Genomic DNA, 17541 nt, shown 5'->3' with positions numbered 1-17541 from the left:
TCATCAGGTAGTCGTGTGACAACTCTGTGCTGACCAACAGGGATGAGTGCTGAACTAAACGTGCACTGCACCAAGCATGGTTGTGTACACTTTAAAGCTGAAATGTCAGATATTCTATTTGACAGCCACTTGAATCATTAACATGCAAAGCATTTTTTTGTACAAAAAAATGCAAAATGTCAAGAAGTCTCGACATTTAATGGGAAAAAGGACACAGGATGATTTAGGTTCTGCCTGTCTGTCTGTCTGTCTCAAACTGGACGTAGGTCCCGCCTCCTTCATGTTCACAACAGCATTATGTCAGAGAAGTGAAAGCAACCTCATTTTGGTATCATGTGACCTGCTGTGGTCATACGAAGTGAATCAGAATGTAGGCGGATGTCTGTGTTCTTACCACCAGCCCTGCATTCTTCACAGCCAGAGGTAGACCCAGCAACCCGGTACCAATGTTCCCCTTCAGCAGGTGGATCAGAGTCTGGAAAAAACTGTAGCAGGGGGAAACATCCCCCCAACAACACTTGAGCTTCATGCACACAGTGTCAAAACACAACAGCCAGTTAACACATCCAGTCCCAGGAGCCAATATTTCAAGTTCCACATGCTCCCTGACACCAGTCTCCTGAGGCACCAGAGGATGTGGGCGTGTGGGACACGCCCACATCACGTTACGCACTTAACCCATCTTTAGGGTATCCAAAAAAAAAAAAAAAAAAACAACAAAGGTGGAAAATATCAATCAACATTCTGGATGCTGGAAATTTTAAGTGAATAACACTACAAATAAAAGCAAATGTAAATAACCCCCCTTTAAAGGTTTATTATTTTGGGGAAAAAAAAAGTTCTCTGAGCTTCTGCCAAGCACAACAAACCGGTGCAACCGGGTCAGGATGAAACTTGAGGAAAAAAAGGAACACCAGCACAACACAGATGTCTGTGCAAAAAATTATTAAAAGGTGCAAAACAAAGCAGGGACTGACGTTTCAATGTAAAGTTACATCTTCATCAGAGTCCTTGTAAAGCATCAGTGGTACAGCCCTAAATACAAATCATCAGGAGGTATGATCCTACTTAAAGGGGGGCGTTAACCACCTAAAGATCCATCCATCAATCAAGGTGTTGTACTCATTACATCCATAAATAGAAGCAAACTGTCCCCAAATGAATTAAAACAAGCATAAAATGTTGACAGAAAGATATAAACCCAAAAGAAGACCTAAAAATATTAAAGAAAACAAGTTAAATTTAATGGTTCCAAAGTGCCTAATGTATAGATCCAAAATCCAAATGTTTTTTGTTTTAATAATGTAACCACCTCTGGGTGGTGCTGTGATTTTCTCAATCCCCCAGAATTTTAAAGATGCTGGAGAGCCATGTTTACACCACAAAGACAAGATATTTAATGTTCAAACTGAGAAACTTTATTGTTTTGTGCAAATATTTGCTCATTTTGTAATGGATGCCTGCAACACATTTCAAAAAAGCTGGGACAGTGGTATGTTTACCACTGTGTTACATCACCTTTCCTTCTAACAACACTGAATAAGCATTTGGGAACTGAGGACACTAACTGTTGAAGCTTTGTAGGTGGAATTCTTTCCCATTCTTGCTTGATATATGACTTCAGTTGTTCAACAGTCCAGGGTCTCCTTTGTCGTATTTTGCGCTTCATAATGCACCACACATTTTCAATGGGCAACAGGTCTGGACAGCAGGCAGGCCAGTCTAGTACCTGCACTTTACTACGAAGCCATGCTGTTGTAACACATGCAGAATGTGGCTTGGCATTGTCTTGCTGAAATAAGCAGGGACGTCCCTGAAAAAGACGTTGCTTGGATGGCAGCATGTGTTGCTCCAAAACCTGGATGTACCTTTCAGCATTGATGGTGCCATCACAGATGTGTAAGTTGCCCATGCCATGGGCACTAACATACCCCCATACCACCACAGATGCTGGCTTTTGAACTTTGCCCTGGTAACAATCTGGATGGTCTTTTTCCTCTTTTGTCCGGAGGACACGACGTCCATGATTTCCAAAAACAATTTGAAATGTGGACTCATCAGACCACAGCACACTTTTCCACTTTGCGTCTGTCCATTTCAAATGAGCTTGTGCCCAGAGAAGGCGCCGGCGTTTCTGGATGTTGTTGATGTATGGCTTTCACTTTGCATGGTAGAGTTTGAAATTGCACTTGTAGATGTAGCGACAAACGGTGTTAACAGACAATCATTTTCTGAAGTGTTCCTGAGCCCACGTGGTAAGATCCTTAACACAATGATGTCGATTTTTAATGCAGCAGCGCCGCCTGAGGGATCAAAGGTCACAGGCATTCAATTTTGGTTTTCGGCCTTCCCGCTTACGTGCAGAAAGTTCTCCAGATTCTCTGAATCTTCTGATTATATTATGGACTGTAGATGATGGAATCCCTAAATTCCTTGTGACTGAACATTGAGAATCATTGTTCTTAAACGGTTGGACTATTTTTCCATGCAGCTGTTCACAAAGTGGTGATCCTCTTTGCTTGTGAACGGCTGAGACTTTTGGAGATGCTCCTTTTATATCCAATCATGACACTCGCAATTAGTGTCCTCAGTTCCCAAATGCTTATTGAGTGTTGTTAGAAGGAAAGGTGATGTAACACAGTGGTAAATATACCACTGTCCCAGCTTTTTTGAAACGTGTTGCAGGCATCCATTTCAAAATGAGCAAATATCTGCACAAAAAAATAAAGTTTATCAGTTTGAACATTAAATATCTTGTCTTTGTGGTGTATTCAACTGGTTATAGGTTGAAGAGGATTTGTAAATCATTGTATTCTGTTGTTTTTATTTATATTTTACACGTCCCAACTTCATTGGAATTGCGGTTGTAAGTTAAATTCTGGGTATGGACTACTGTCTTGTGCTCAGCTATTCGGAGTTTGAGTTGACGTTTTGTTTGGCCTATATAGGCCAGTCCACAAGGACACTTTAAAAGGTATACTACATGTGTACTGCTATAATTGATATATGAAGAAATGGAATATTGCTCACCAATGTGGGGGTGAGAGAAGCATTTTGCATTAGTGGAATTAGTACATTGTACACAATTACTGCATCTGAAAAAAACTCTTAGGTGGGCTAGAAAGCCAAGTGGAGATTGAAGTGACCATGTCTGAATGAACAAATCAGTCACGAATGTTATGGCCACGCTTAAATATAAACCTAGACGGCTCACTACAGATGTCTTTAAGGGTTGGATGACTCTTCAGGACATGCCAATATTTACAAATAATATTTTTTATTTGTCCCGCTAATGTAACTCATTGAGTGTGCACTTCCATATTAAAAGCACATCATCACTGTACCTATGCCACAGTGATATTTTAGAATGAAAAGAGTTATTTTCAATGTTGAAAATATGTTTTTCTTCCCACAGACCCATCACCAATCAGGCATAAAGGCAGCAAAACTGCTCCCCATTGTAGTCCCTTGTGGTTGCAAGAAAAAAAAGACAGACTGTAAAGCCTGGGTCCCACCGAATAATGAAGGATGAAGAAGGAGCCATGCAGCATGTTTTCTTTGCTACAAGAGGGTTTCTTCAACTACTGTGGGAGTTTCATGGCTCTGAGTTCAGTACATGGCTCTCTGAGCGTCGCGCTAATTTCAAGAAGTTCAAAATTTAGCAACAACAGCATGGCGCAGTTTGTGTACGAGCTACTGCGACGGCTTAGAGGCATTTGTGTGGTGCTTCCGAGTCTGCTAAAAGCCCATTATCTGTGCGCCTGGCAGCTACGCAGGACCTGAGAGGCTGTTTTTGGAGCGGCTGCCCTCTTGCACACACAATTCCACCTGCTCTGTGCGCTGGACTCTATATAAAATAATTTTGTGCCAAACCTTGGTTGCTGAAAACACCTCTAATCACTTCTGGAATCACAGAGGACTGTTTCATCTGGACGCTTTTTTCCCTCTCTTTCCTGCTCCATGTGGAATATATTTTGAACAGCTTAAGGTAACTATTTTTAATGTTTTTTTTTATATTCCTAGCTGTAAAAGTATGTCTGCTGTATGTTGATGTCTGTATGTAAAAGTATGTTGATTTAATATCTTGTTAATGGATCATATGAGCTCTGCTGTGTGTGCGCATTGAGGCACTGAGGCAGTGACTCATCATCACGTTTCAAACAAGCATTTAGGCAGAACGCCAGCTCACAAACGAGTGATTTTTCAGTCAGTATTGGACGAACACAAAGTTAAAATTCGGGTGACTGCGTGAAAGTGGATGTGTAGCCACGGAAGGAACAACTCAAGTGAAACCGCTAAAAGCAGAGCAGAAGTTGTGCTGCAACACAGAAGGACAGCGCACAAAAGACCGATTCTGAAGACATAACACAAAGTTAAAAGTTGTATCACGGTGACTTGTAAGCTGCAGAAGAAATAAAGAAATATATATATACCGTATTTTCCGGACTATAGAGCGCACCTCAGTATAAGTCGCACCCACAAAGTTTAAAAAAAAAAATGGAAATGTACATATATAAGCCGCACCGGGCTAAAAGCCGCTGATATCTACTGAACTGATTACGTAGTTTAACTGAACATAACTGAACTGATTACGTAGTTTAACTGAACATAACTGAACTGATTACTGTCCAAACGGTGATTGTAGCATAAAAGTGATGATCAAACAAAACAGAAAAATGACTGATTGGTTTATTCATCGTCCTCCTCCACACTGAAACCACTCCACACTTTCCGTAGCACTCCGTTAACCAGTCCTTCATTAGACTTTCTAGCATCCATCCTTTCTGGTTGACTTTAACCACAATGTCCTTCAGGAGTTGGTCTTTCGGCAGTTTTGCGCTTAAAAATTACCATCGGGGGAAGCTTCTTTCCAGATGCGGTGCAGCCCAGGACACAGGTGAAATGTGTCCTCTCGTGTCCGGTGGTTTTCACCATAATGGATGATGCACCTGTCTTGTTTACAGTCCTGGTCAGAGGCAGATCAAATGTCAATGGCACTTCATCCATATTTATAATGTTGTCTGGTCCTATGGCATTCTCCGCGATCTTTGCTTCAACAAACTGTCGGAAATTTGCAACTTTTTCCTGGTAGTCCGGGGGGAGTTGCTGACAGAGAGTTGTCCGCGCCCTGATCGACAGGCTCTTTCTTCTCATGAATCTGAAACACCAGGACGGTCCTCCGTTAAAATCGTCAATATTCATTTCGCGGGCGATTGATTTGGCTTTCAGCCGGATTTGCACAGTGGATACACCTCGGCCACCTGCTCTCTGAGTGTTAACCCAGTCCTCAAGAACATTTTCAAGTTCAGGCCACCTGCTTTTATGTCCTCTGAAAGCCTTTCTAGTCTTTTGGCATTGAATGAGTTCTTCCCACTGCCGTCTCCAGCGCCGAACCATGGATTCATTCACGCCAAGCGTACGTGCAGCAGCTCTATTTCCTTCCTTTACTGCCAGATCGATGGCCTTCAACTTAAATGCAGCATCTTCGTGTGGTTTCCATGATGAGGGAGTGTGGGTGTTGTGTGGGCCGCTGAAGAGGAGGTACTGCTGGCCCACTACCACCAGAGGGCGCCCTGCTTGGAGTGCGGGCTCCAAGCACAAGAGGGCGCCAGACCCAGAGGAGGTGACAGCTGTCACTCATTACTCCAGCTGTCACTCATCTACACCACCATATAAGCCGGACTGCAACTCCACCTCCCCGCCGAGAAATCGACTACCAGTACTAAGGTAATTTCTCTGCTGACTGACACATTGTGTAACCAACTGAACTTCTGTTGCAGCCGTTTTCCTGAAGTGTTTCCTTGTCTGGAGGATTGGCGTTTTGGTGTGACAGTGACGGCTTCACCTCGCACCCCGTCCCAGACAAGTGGTTGATCAGGAGCTGCACGAGTGTGTGTGATTTGGAGGTGGAGGTGCTCCCTCCTAACGGTGTCTGGACTGTTAATTACTGAGTGTGCGGACTCACACTCACACATTATCTTTCTGTTTTCTGCCAGCAGTACCAGGGTCGACAGCCGAAGACAGAGGCCACCTGGGGACTCGGGACTTGGCGGCTCCGGTGTTCTTCAGGCCGTTGGTGGTGGAGGCCGTGTGGGACGCGGCTTCTCTCTCGTCGGGCGTCTTCTATCTTCGAGCCTGCCCACACGTCACCTGGTGTTTATTGACTGTGAACATTAAGACACGTTTCGTTGTGTAATATCACAACATTAAATTGTTACCTTTTGGCTTACTCATTGTCCGTTCATTTGCGCCCCCTGTTGTGGGTCCGTGCTATGACACCTTCCCAACAGTGGGTTTGAAAAAAAACCTTAGTCGTGCCTGCTGCATGCATGTGCTAAATGAAAATTAGCGCTTTCTTTGTTGTGTGGGCCGCTGAAGAGGAGGTACTGCTGGCCCACCACCACCAGATGGCGCCCTGCTTGGAGTGCGGGCTCCAAGCACGAGAGGGCGTCGGAGCTGCTGGGAGTGACAGCTGTCACTTATCAGCGCCAGCTGTCACTCATCACCATCACTACAAAGGCCGGACTGCAACTCCACCTCCTCGCCGAGAAATCAGCTACCGAACAAGGTAATTTTCTCTGCAGTGATTATTATTGTAACTTAATAGTGGTCTGTGTGCAGCCGTGTTCCTGCGAGGTCTATTAAAGGCTGGATTGGTGGACAGTGAGAGGACGACGGTCTTCGTCTCTCACTCCATCCAGGAAGGAGACCAACAGGAGCTGCACGGGTGATATTGTATCTGGAGGTGGAGGTTCTCCCTCCCGGAGGAACTACTCAGGGAACAATTAGTGGGTGTGTCTTCACACACCCACCATTAACTGTTTCTGTTTCTGCCAGCAGTACCTGGTCTGACAGCTGGAGACGGTGGCCACCTGGGACCCAGGACCTGGCGGCTCCGGTGTTCTTCAGATCCGTTGGCAGTGGTAGCCATGTGGGATCTGGTTCTTCTCTGGACAGACGTCTTCTATCCTCGAGCCTGCCCACACGTCACCTTGTGTATGACTGACTGTACTCCTCATCTGCAATTGTCTGTATTCCGTTGTGCAATTCACAACATTAAATTGTTACTTTTTGGCTCATCCATTGTCCGTTCATTACCGCCCCCTGTTGTGGGTCCATGTCACTACACCTTCCCAACATTCTTCTTTGATTTCCAACTTTGACTTCCCACCTCTCATTTTTTTTTTTACTTTCTGCTTGCGCCCTAGTGGGTGAAGAAAAAACCAGAGAAAAGCCGCACCTCAATATAAGCCGCATGTTTCAAAGTGTGGGAAAAAAGTAGCGGCTTATAGTCCGGAAAATACGGTGTATATATTTTTTTTTTTTTGATAATGGTCCATGGGTGTATATAATAAAGCAGCCACCTCATTGTGTATGCAGAATGGCACCAAGGCGGCTGTCCATGAAAGGACAACAGCAGCGCGCGTGCAAAAGACCAATTTTGAAGACATAACAAAAAGTTAAAAGTTGTATCACGGTGACTTGTAAGCTGCGGAAGAAATAAAGAAATACAGAAATATATATATATATATATGGGTTTTTTTAAATGATCCACAGGTGTATATAATAAAGCAACCACCTCATTGTGTATGTAGAACGGCATTGCGTGCAAAAGAGCGCTTTGCAGAAATAAACGGACGAACACAAAGTTAAAAGTGGAATCACGGTGTAAGAATGACTGTGTTTAAAGCCAGCAAAAAAATAAAGCCAGCAAGCCACAGATGGAAAGGAAGCCAGGGCCCTGTCCCACTGGCGTTTAGGAGGATTTGCAGATGGAATGCGCACAAAAGTGGCCCACATCCGCCAAACAACCGCAATAACCGTGTAACATTCCTGTATGAGTCGGCCGCCATCCGAACAAGTCCGTGATCATCCGCAGAGGCACACATGTCCGCAGCCAGGATTTTTGAGCGGCTCAAAAATCCTGCTGCGGATGAGATCCGCATCACTGCCTGAACACATACTGAAGACATACGCAGGACATACACAACCAACGCGCCGCATATCCCCTGTCATCCGCTGATATCCGCAACCGACGGGTTGGCGCGACTTGGCGGCGCACCGGGACAGCGTGCAAAACAGATATGACGCGTGCCCAACAAGGCCACATCATGGTCGCAAATGGCATGTCGCGCATGCAGACAGAGTGGGCACGGATGAAGCGAGTGCATCACGGCCACTGTGCCCCTCATGGGGGCGCCTCTGCGGTCGCCTTCGCTTCTGTTCCCTGTTATATCCGCTTTTCTTCCTCATGTATTCGCTGATCCACCCCGGGACATTTGTCATTTCCGTCCACCTTTGTTGCGGATGCTCAGCTTTTGTCTCCTCATTTCATGCGCAAATCCTCCTAAACGCCAGTGGGACAGGGTCCTTAGAAAGAGCACAGAGGCGGCTGTCCATGAAAGGACAACATCAGCGCACGCAAAAGAGCGATTTTGCAGAAATAAATGGACAAACAAAGTTTTGTGTGTTTAAAGCCGCAGAAGAAAAGCCAACGAGCCGCAGAGCCAGCAAGGAGCACAGAGGCGGCTCTCCAGAAACCCCTGCTTCGGTTCTAGCTGGTCTGCTGCATTACAGGTGGACAGCAGCCTGGCGCACAGCGCACAACCGTGGAACTGTGCTAGAGTGTCTATTTTTGGACTGCGTTTAAAAAATGGGACATCTTTAAATGCTGCTGTGAATCTGTGAATTGAAAATCCTCACTTTAAAGGGACCAGGTGTGGGAGGGCTGGAGGTTTGGACCAAACCCATCATGCCTAAACGTGCGCCAACATGGCATTATCATGGCGCTATGTGGCTTAGTGTGGCTGATGCGAGCCATTCGAGGCTCTAATGACCGGTCAGTCGTGGCTCACTTGAGGCTGCTACATGGCACATGCGGGGTACAGAGAGGCACCTTCATAGTGGATACATGATAGATGAAAACGTGTCATTCTTCGAATAATCGCTGACACACCCATGCGTGGCTCCTTCTTCATCTTTCATTATTTGGTGGGACCCAGGCTTAAACCTATGTGATGAAGTATACATGTATACAGACTTTGCACATCCAAAGACGCAAGGACATCATTACTTACACATTTCCAAGTATTAATAAAATTGAGAACATCTGTTGTATCTCCAAGGTATGATGGTAGACTGTAAACATATTTTCTAAGAAAGAAATCAACAAATTGAGAGAGAGGTTGTTATGGGGTTAGAGAATTATGAATATGGTATTTTGAAACTGCGCCTCTCTCACAATTTGTTGATGCACCTTTAATCATTTTTTTGCACAGACATCTGTGTTGCACCGGTGTTCCTTTTTATTCTCAAGTTTATTATTTGGGTTAATTACCTGCTTTACGTTTGTCAGATTACTATTTTTAGATATTTTCTTCAATAATTACTTATCATATTTTCTGGAGTATAACTGTTGTTGTTTTTTGTTTTTTTTTTTACTAAATTGAAAGGTCCTGCAACTTAAATACTGAGAAAAAAAAATCATGATTCAGGCCAAGAATTTTCTTTACACTTGAAAAAAAATGAGAAACATACCTTTAAACTGTCTTTTCGTTTTAAAAAACGAGAGGTGGAAACTTCCTAATAGGGCTCGATTACTTTCGGCACGCGTTTAAAACCAGGTCGGGTCACACTTAAAGTATTCTTTAAATGAGCAATCATCATGTCGTTACTATTTTCAGCCTTTACTCATGTCAGCTCATGCTCACTTCAAGCAAATACAGGGTGTCTCAAAAAATATACCTAAAAGTATTTTGACAGCACATAAAAACCACTTAATATTATCAGACATTTTCTGGATGACCATGCGGCCGAAGCATGTAATTTTTCTCCTCAATGCAGTTTTTAGTTCAGTCTTTCCTTTTTGATCTTTTAACCCTTCATCTTTTACACCACATGAACAATGTAACCTCCTCATCTGAAGTTTCCTATATATATATATATATATATATATATATATATATATAGATATATATATATAGATAGAGAGAGAGAGAGAGAGAGAGAGAGAGAGAGAGATGAATAAATGTCTTTATCAAAAAGCAAAGAGTGTCTAAAGACACAAAGAACTGAGCCATAAAACATTCATGTCTGTGTGTTCCGTTGCCTCCAAACGAGTTCACTACCACAGTACTAATATGTGTGTGTGCACGATGCACTGCTACAGTGCAACCAAACAGATGTTCATGTCTGTGTGTATGTGTGCGCATGTGTTATGGCGCAAACGAAAAGACATTCATTTCCACAGCAAAGTGAACAGTAAACGGATAAATGCTGCTGTGAGCTGATTTCAAACGGAACTTTCCGTAAGTTTGCGTTGGGCTATTCTGTCACTTTGGGAAATGTTCCACGTAGAAAATAATCCACAAGAGGTCAGTGCTTTGTTCATCAAGTCAGTTTGATAGTTAAACGAGGAAGCAGAAAAGTCCACAACAGCTAACTGAGCTCTGGAAAGAGACTCATACAAAACAATCTGTCATCTGATCACAAAATGTGTTCCTGGTGGGTCCGTAACTGAGAGGATCCACGAAAGGAGCCCATCCAGAGGGAGGGGCCACCCATAAGGCAGGCCCACCAGTCAATGCCTTCAGTGACGGGAGAGGGGGAGGTGAAGAGGCAACTACTTCCCCCATCACAGCACAGGCTTATTCGCCCCGCTTCTCACCCAAAGTGATGTGTGGTGTAAATCTGTCCCAACATGCTTTGCTTCAGGAAGGAGACCTCAAAAAAAACAAACAAAAAAAAACATTCTTTGTTCTGAAGACATACCGTTATGTGATTTTTACTGGAAGACCACACTTTTGAATGAAGATGAACCTTTTTTTTCCTCTATTTGGAAGAAACCTTATTTGGAGTTATTTGGTAATACAAGGACAGTTTTTTTAACAAAAAGAAAAAAATTAATGGTGAGTTTTATTTTATAAATGTACTAAAACAGGAATTTAAATTACGTTGTAACGTGTTAATCTTTTCAGTGGATTAAAAAACCAGTTTGCACTTGTAAAAAAAAAAACATTAATTACCTCTTACGTTCCAATGGCTAAAGCAGTGTTTGTGTTGTAAATATATAAATGATACACAGTATTTTCAAACGTTTCATTGTGTGGTACATTCACCTCACATATGATCATCTGTCAGTGGCTGAAAGAAGCAGCTTACTAGCATTTTGTGCCCTTATAGTGACTTAATTAGCTCGTTAGCTCTGCTCCTTTACATGTGTGCCTTATAAATGAGTAATACAGCGACTTTATCAATTTTGCTTCTTCTTGCATGGTGACAAATGTGACTTTTACTCTGGTGCAACTTATATAGGTACTGTACATCTGCATGCCTTGCACAGCCCCATTAAACTATGTTATATTTGACAGTGAACATAGTTTTGCCCATTTTGTCTATTTAACTCCTTCACGTCTTACAGAAGTATTTTTGCCCTGTTATTTTTATTGTTGTTTACGCACCAATTACCTCTTACAGAAGTATTTTTTTGTGTGTGTGTATGCACCAATGACACCATATCAAATTCCTTGTATTGTACTTTAAGAATTTATGGTGAAAGAGGCCTTATGCTACCTACTGCACTTATATTGGGAAAAGGAGACTTTTATTTTGACAAGGGCAGCGTGAGATGACTTTATGTTCCTTTACCTGTTAGCAGAATGAGCAGAAAGGCTGCAGCTCTCATCAAAGACAGTTTTATATGTGCAAAGTGCACCAGTTTAGATGTTTATGGACCCGTAATGAGGCACAAGCTCTCACAGTAGTGTTTTACCATGGTTTATTGAAAGGTACTGTGCTAAAGGAAGAAAATAAAAAAGGCAATTTCACCAGCAGCCAAGACTCATTTCCACTACATATTACAGGGATCCGTACATCAAAACTATCCAAGCAGTCCTTCATTATGTGCAAAAGAAGACAGACTGAACACTTTCAGTTTGTGCTGTGTGGGCCGCTGAAGAGGAGGTACTGCTGGCCCACCACCAGATGGCACCCTGCCATGCTGGCATCTTTTTGCCCTGTAGAGGGCGCACTGGCCTGTTGGCCTTTTTTGTCACCACCAGGGGCGCACCTGTAGGCTGTCATCAGCTGTTTGTCATCACATCATCATCTTTACTCCATAAAAGCCTGGGATTGACACCATAACTCTGCCGAGTTATCACCTTACCCAACAGGTAAACCAACTCAGCCTCTTTGTGCCGTACGCACATTCATTGTTACTGAAGTCTCTTTGCAGTTGTGACTGTGTATACTTACAGCTTGTTGCTGGGTTTATGGAAGTTTGGAGGAGCTGGTGTCTCCACTCCTCACTTCTTATTTTCTAAGTATTACAACTCACATTGCACGTTCTCAAGTTTTCTTCAGCACTCTGGGAGTTATTGGATTTTTCCTTCAGGAGGATTACTGTGTTTGCTGACTGTTTGCTGGGTGTACACACACCCAATTTAATCTGTTTTTGCTCCTGCTAGCAGTACCGGTTCGACAGCCTTGAACCGTGGCCACCTGGGGTTTCAGGTCTTGGCGGTTCTGGTGGATTGCGGACCTCCGGCTGGCGGTGGAACTACGTGGGTCCCGGCTCTTCTCTGGATAGGCATCTCCTACCCTCGGGCCTGCCCACGTGTCACCATTTATTACTTAATTGGACTTTGCATATTTGGAACCTTGTTTGCACCTGTGCATAATAAATTGTGATTTATTGGTATCCTATTGACTGCTCATTTACGCCCCCTAACGTGGGTCCGTGCATTCACTTTCTCAACAGGATAACTCGGTCACGTCATGGACTCCGGGGGGCATTTACCACCTGAAGAACGATCAATGGAAGTGCAAGGTGCGCAGGATCTACCGGGAGGACCGCTGGGTGAGCTGTAGCATATTTTGTCTAACCTCACAGCTCGTTTGGATTTATTAACCAAGCAGAATGCTCACCTCAGCCATAGGATGGAGGCTCTCACTGCGCAGGTAGACATGAGCACGTCAGGCGCGGCTGCAGCCACTCCCCCTCCAGTAGATCTGCCGCCTAATAGAATTAATCCAGCAGTCGTTCAGAGGTCTCCTCCTCGTCGCCCGAAGTTTACATTAGTCCCCCGGAACCGTACGGTGGTTGTGTTGAAACGTGCGCAGACTTTTTGATGCAGTGCGCACTCGTTTTTTCACAACGGCCCGTTATGTACGGGTCAGAGCACGGCCAGGTGGCTTATGTGATTAATTTGCTTCGGGGCGAGGCACGCGCCTGGGCTACGGCACTCTGGGAACAAGATTCACGGATCCTCTCGACTTACACTGGGTTTATAAGGGAGTTTCGACAGGTGTTCGATCATCCCAATAGAGGCGAGTCTGCTTCAAATATGCTGCTGTCAATGAGACAGGGACGACGGAGTGCAGCTGATTACGCAATCGACTTCCGCGTTGCGGCAGTGAGGGCCGGCTGGAATTCAGTCTCACTCCGCGCCGCCTTTGTAAACGGGTTGTCTCCGACCCTAAAGGAGCATCTGGTGGCTAAGGATCAGCCGCGGGATTTAGATGGGCTTACTGATCTGGTTATTTGCTTAGACAATCGGCTTGAGGAATTCAAGCGGGAGTGAGACAAAGGGCATGGCCGGGTGCACGCTGTCCCTCTCCCATTCAGATCCGATTTAGCGCCGTGCTCTCCATGCTGCACCAGTTCCCCCTGCTGACAAAGCTATGGACACGAGCAGGGCTAAAGTTAAAGAGAAAGAAAGACAAAGGAGGCTGGCCCGTGGAGAGTGTTTTTACTGCGGCTCGAGTGAGCATGTGCAGAAGAATTGCCCCAAGCAGTTAAACTCCAACGCTCACCCTTAGAGACTGGGCTAAGGGTGAGCCATACAAACCACACGGGCGTTCCACCCAAATGCGCACGACTCCCAGTCACAATCCTCAGTGGGGATTTAACCCTTACCGCTCCAGCACTGACTGACACAGGATCGGAAGGGAACCTACTGGATAGTAGGTGGGCTAAGGCCGTAGGGCTCCCTCTGGTGGCCGTTCCTTCGCCACTGAGGGTGCGGGCGCTAGATGGCACCCTATTGCCAGAAATCACACATCAGACACGGCCTTTAACCTTGGTCGTCTCTGGTAATCACAGGGAGGAGATTGTGTTTTATGTAACACCTTCTACCCCCAGGGTTATTTTGGGCTACCCATGGATGATAAAACACAATCCCCGGATCGATTGGCCGTCTGGGTTTATGGCTCAATGGAGCGAAACCTGCTACCGGGAGTGTTTAAGATCCTCGGTGCCACTTGGCGATGAAGTGAAAGAGGAGGTCAGAGTACCCCCCAATCTTACGGAGGTGCCGGCTGAGTATCATGACCTTGCTGACGTCTTCAGCAAGGGTCTGGCCCTCACCCTGCCCCACATCGACCGTATGATTGTGCCACTGATTTGGTTCCAGGTGCTGAGTATCCGTCCAGCAGGCTGTACAACCTCTCACATCCTGAGCACGAATCAAAGGAGACCTACATCCGGGACTCTTTAGCTGCCGGGCTAATCCAGAATTCTTCATCCCCGTTAGGTGCAGGTTTCTTTTTTGTGGGCAAGAAGGATGGCAGTCTCCATCCATGCATTGACTATTGAGGGCTGAATGAGATTACGGTTCGCAACCGATACCCATTACCTCTTTTGGATTCAGTGTTCACGCCCCTGCATAGAGCCAAAATTTTCACTAAACTGGATCTTAGGAATGCCTACCATCTAGTTCAGATATGGAAGGGAGACAAATGGAAGACGGCATTTAACACCCCCTTAGGGCACTTTTGAGTACCTGGTCATGCCGTTCGGCCTCACCAACGCCCCCACGATGTTCCAGGCTTTGGTTAATGACGTTCTGCGGGATTTCCTGCACCGATTCGTCTTCGTATATCTTGACAATATCCTCATCTTCTCTCAGGACTCTGAGTATCATGTTAGGCATGTCCGTCAAGTCCTTCAGCGGTTACTGGAGAACCGGCTGTTTGTGAGGACCGAGAAGTCAAGTTCCATCGCACCTCTCTGTCCTTCTTGGGGTTCATTATCTCCTCCAACCCCGTCGCACCCAATCCGGCTAAGGTAGCTGCGTGAGAGATTGGCCCCAACCGGTTAAATTGTAGGAAGCTTCAACAGTTCCTAGGGTTTGCCAATTTTTACAGGAGGTTTATTAAGGGCTACAGTCAGGTAGTCAGCCCCCTTACAGCCCTGACCTCCACCAAAGTCCCCTTCACCTGGTCGGATCAGTGCGAAGCTGCGTTTAGGGAGTTGAAACACCAGTTTTCAACTGCACCAGTTTTGGTGCAGCCTGATCCTAGCCGCCAGTTTATTGTTGAAGTGGATGCCTCTGACTCAGGGATAGGAGCCGTGTTGTCCCAGAGCAGGGAGTCCGATAGTGTTCTCCACCCCTGTGCTTACTTCTCCCGCAGGTTAACCCCCGCCGAACGGAACTATGACATTGCCAATCAGGAACTCCTGGCTGTGAAAGAGGCCCTTGAGGAGTGGAGACATCTGTTGGAGGGAGCTGTGGTCCCGTTCGTGGTTCTTACCGACCACCGGAACCTGGAATACATCCAGACCGCTAAGTGGCTGAACCCCAGGCAAGCCCGGTGGTCATTGTTTTTTGGCCGCTTGAAGATCACCTACCGCCCCGGGACTAAGAACGTCCAGTCTGACGCCCTGTCCCGGGTGCACTAAGAGGATGTTAAAGCCAGGCTGTTGGACCCACCTGACACCATCTTGCCGGAATCCACTGTCGTCGCTACCCTCACATGGGACGTGGAGGGAGTCGTCAGGGAGGCCCTGACCGGACACCCGGATCCGTTAGGTGGACCACCTAACCGACTGTACGTACCACCAGACGCTCGGACTGCAGTGTTGGACTTCTGTCACGGATCCAAGCTCTCCTGCCATCCTGGGGTGCGAAGGACTGTGGCAGTGGTCCGGCAGCGGTTTTGGTGGCCGTCAGTCGAAACCAACACACGTGACTATATCCAGGCTTGCACCACCTGCGCCAGGGGCAAGGCTTCTCACCAGCCAGAGAAGGGGCTCCTCCAGCCGTTGCCTGTGCCTCGTCACGCTTGGTCGCACATAGGACTGGACTTCATCACGGGTCTCCCTGCGTCCCAGGGGAAGACGGTCATCCTGACGATAGTGGACCGGTTCTCGAAGGCGGCCCACTTCGTGGCCCTCCCTAAGCTCCCGACTGCCAGGAGACTGTAGACCTCCTGGTCTACCACGTTGTGCATCTGCATGGTATCCCGACAGACATAGTGTCAGACCGTGGTCCTCAGTTCTCCTCGCAGGTCTGGAGGAGTTTCTGTAAGGAGCTGGGGGCCATGGTGAGCCTGTCGTCCGGATACCACTCACAAACCAACAGTCAAGCAGAGCGGGCAAACCAGGACCTCGAACAAGCCTTGAGATGCGTCACATCTGCGCACCCGTCGGCCTGGAGTCAACAAGAGTCAACATGGCTTGGACTGAGTACGCACATAACAGTCAAGTGTCGTCCTCTACCGGCCTCTCTCCGTTCGAGGTTTGCCTCGGTTATCAACCACCGCTTTTTCCAGCTGTTGAGGGAGAGGTCGAGGTGCCCTCAGTCCAGGCCCACCTCAGGAGATGCCGTCGGGTGTGGAAGAAAGCCCGCTCTGCTCTCCTGAAGGCCCGGATGCGGGCCAAGGACCATGCGGACCGCCGACGAGCTCCGGCCCCAACATGCCAGCCCGGCAGGAGGTTTGGCTGTCCACAAAAAACATCCCTCTTCAGACAGACTCACCAAAACTGACCGACAGTTTCATCGGACCATTCAAGATCGTCAAGGTGATCAGCCCAGCCGTGGTGAAGCTTCAATTCCCAGCCTCTCTGCGGATTCACCCGGTCTTCCATGTGTCCCGAATAAGCCATATCACACATCGGACCTCGGCTCCCCTGGACCGGCGCCACCTCCTGCCCAGATCATCGATGGAGAACCGGCCTGGACGGTGAAGAAGCTCCTTGATGTTCGTCGGAGGGGCCGGGGGTATCAATATCTGGTAGACTGGGAGGGGTATGGCCCAGAGGAACGCTCCTGGGTGAAGAGGAGCTTCATACTGGATCCCGCCCTCCTGGCGGAGTTCTACCAGGAGCATCTGGACAAGCCGTGTCGGGCGCCGGGAGGCACCCGTTGAGGGGGGGTCCTGTTGTGTGGGCCGCTGAAGAGGAGGTATTGCTGGCCCACCACCAGATGGCGCCCTGCCATGCTGGCACCTTTTTGCCCTGGCCTGTTGGCCTTTTTTTTCACCACCAGGGGCGCACCTGTAGGCTGTCATCAGCTGTTTGTCATCACATCATCATCTTTACTCCATAAAAGCCTGGGACTGACCATAACTCTGCCGAGTTATCAGCTTGCCCAACAGGTAAACCAACTCAGCCTCTTTGTGCCGTACGCACATTCATTGTTACTGAAGTCTCTTTGCAGATGTGACTGTGTATACTTACAGCTTGTTGCTGGGTTTATGGAAGTTTGGAGGAGCTGGCGTCTCCACTCCTCACTTCTTATTTTCTAAGTATTACAACTGACA

General features: G+C 46.6%; 1 protein-coding gene across 1 annotated transcript in view; it reads right to left on the bottom strand.

The window, feature by feature from the left end:
- The window catches only part of slc36a1 (solute carrier family 36 member 1), a 122354-nt gene that overhangs the window by 82270 nt on the left and 22543 nt on the right, over positions 1–17541 (bottom strand). Inside the window, exon 4 of the mRNA XM_034182312.1 lies at positions 395–485. Within this exon, the coding sequence (XP_034038203.1) occupies positions 395–485 (91 nt within the window). The remainder of the gene's footprint in view (positions 1–394; positions 486–17541) is intronic.

This window comes from Thalassophryne amazonica, chromosome 11 (genome assembly GCF_902500255.1).
Source record: "Thalassophryne amazonica chromosome 11, fThaAma1.1, whole genome shotgun sequence".
NCBI classification, from domain to species: domain Eukaryota; kingdom Metazoa; phylum Chordata; class Actinopteri; order Batrachoidiformes; family Batrachoididae; genus Thalassophryne; species Thalassophryne amazonica.
Note: the sequence above shows the minus strand (reverse complement) of the source record. Positions and strands in the feature narration are given on the sequence as shown.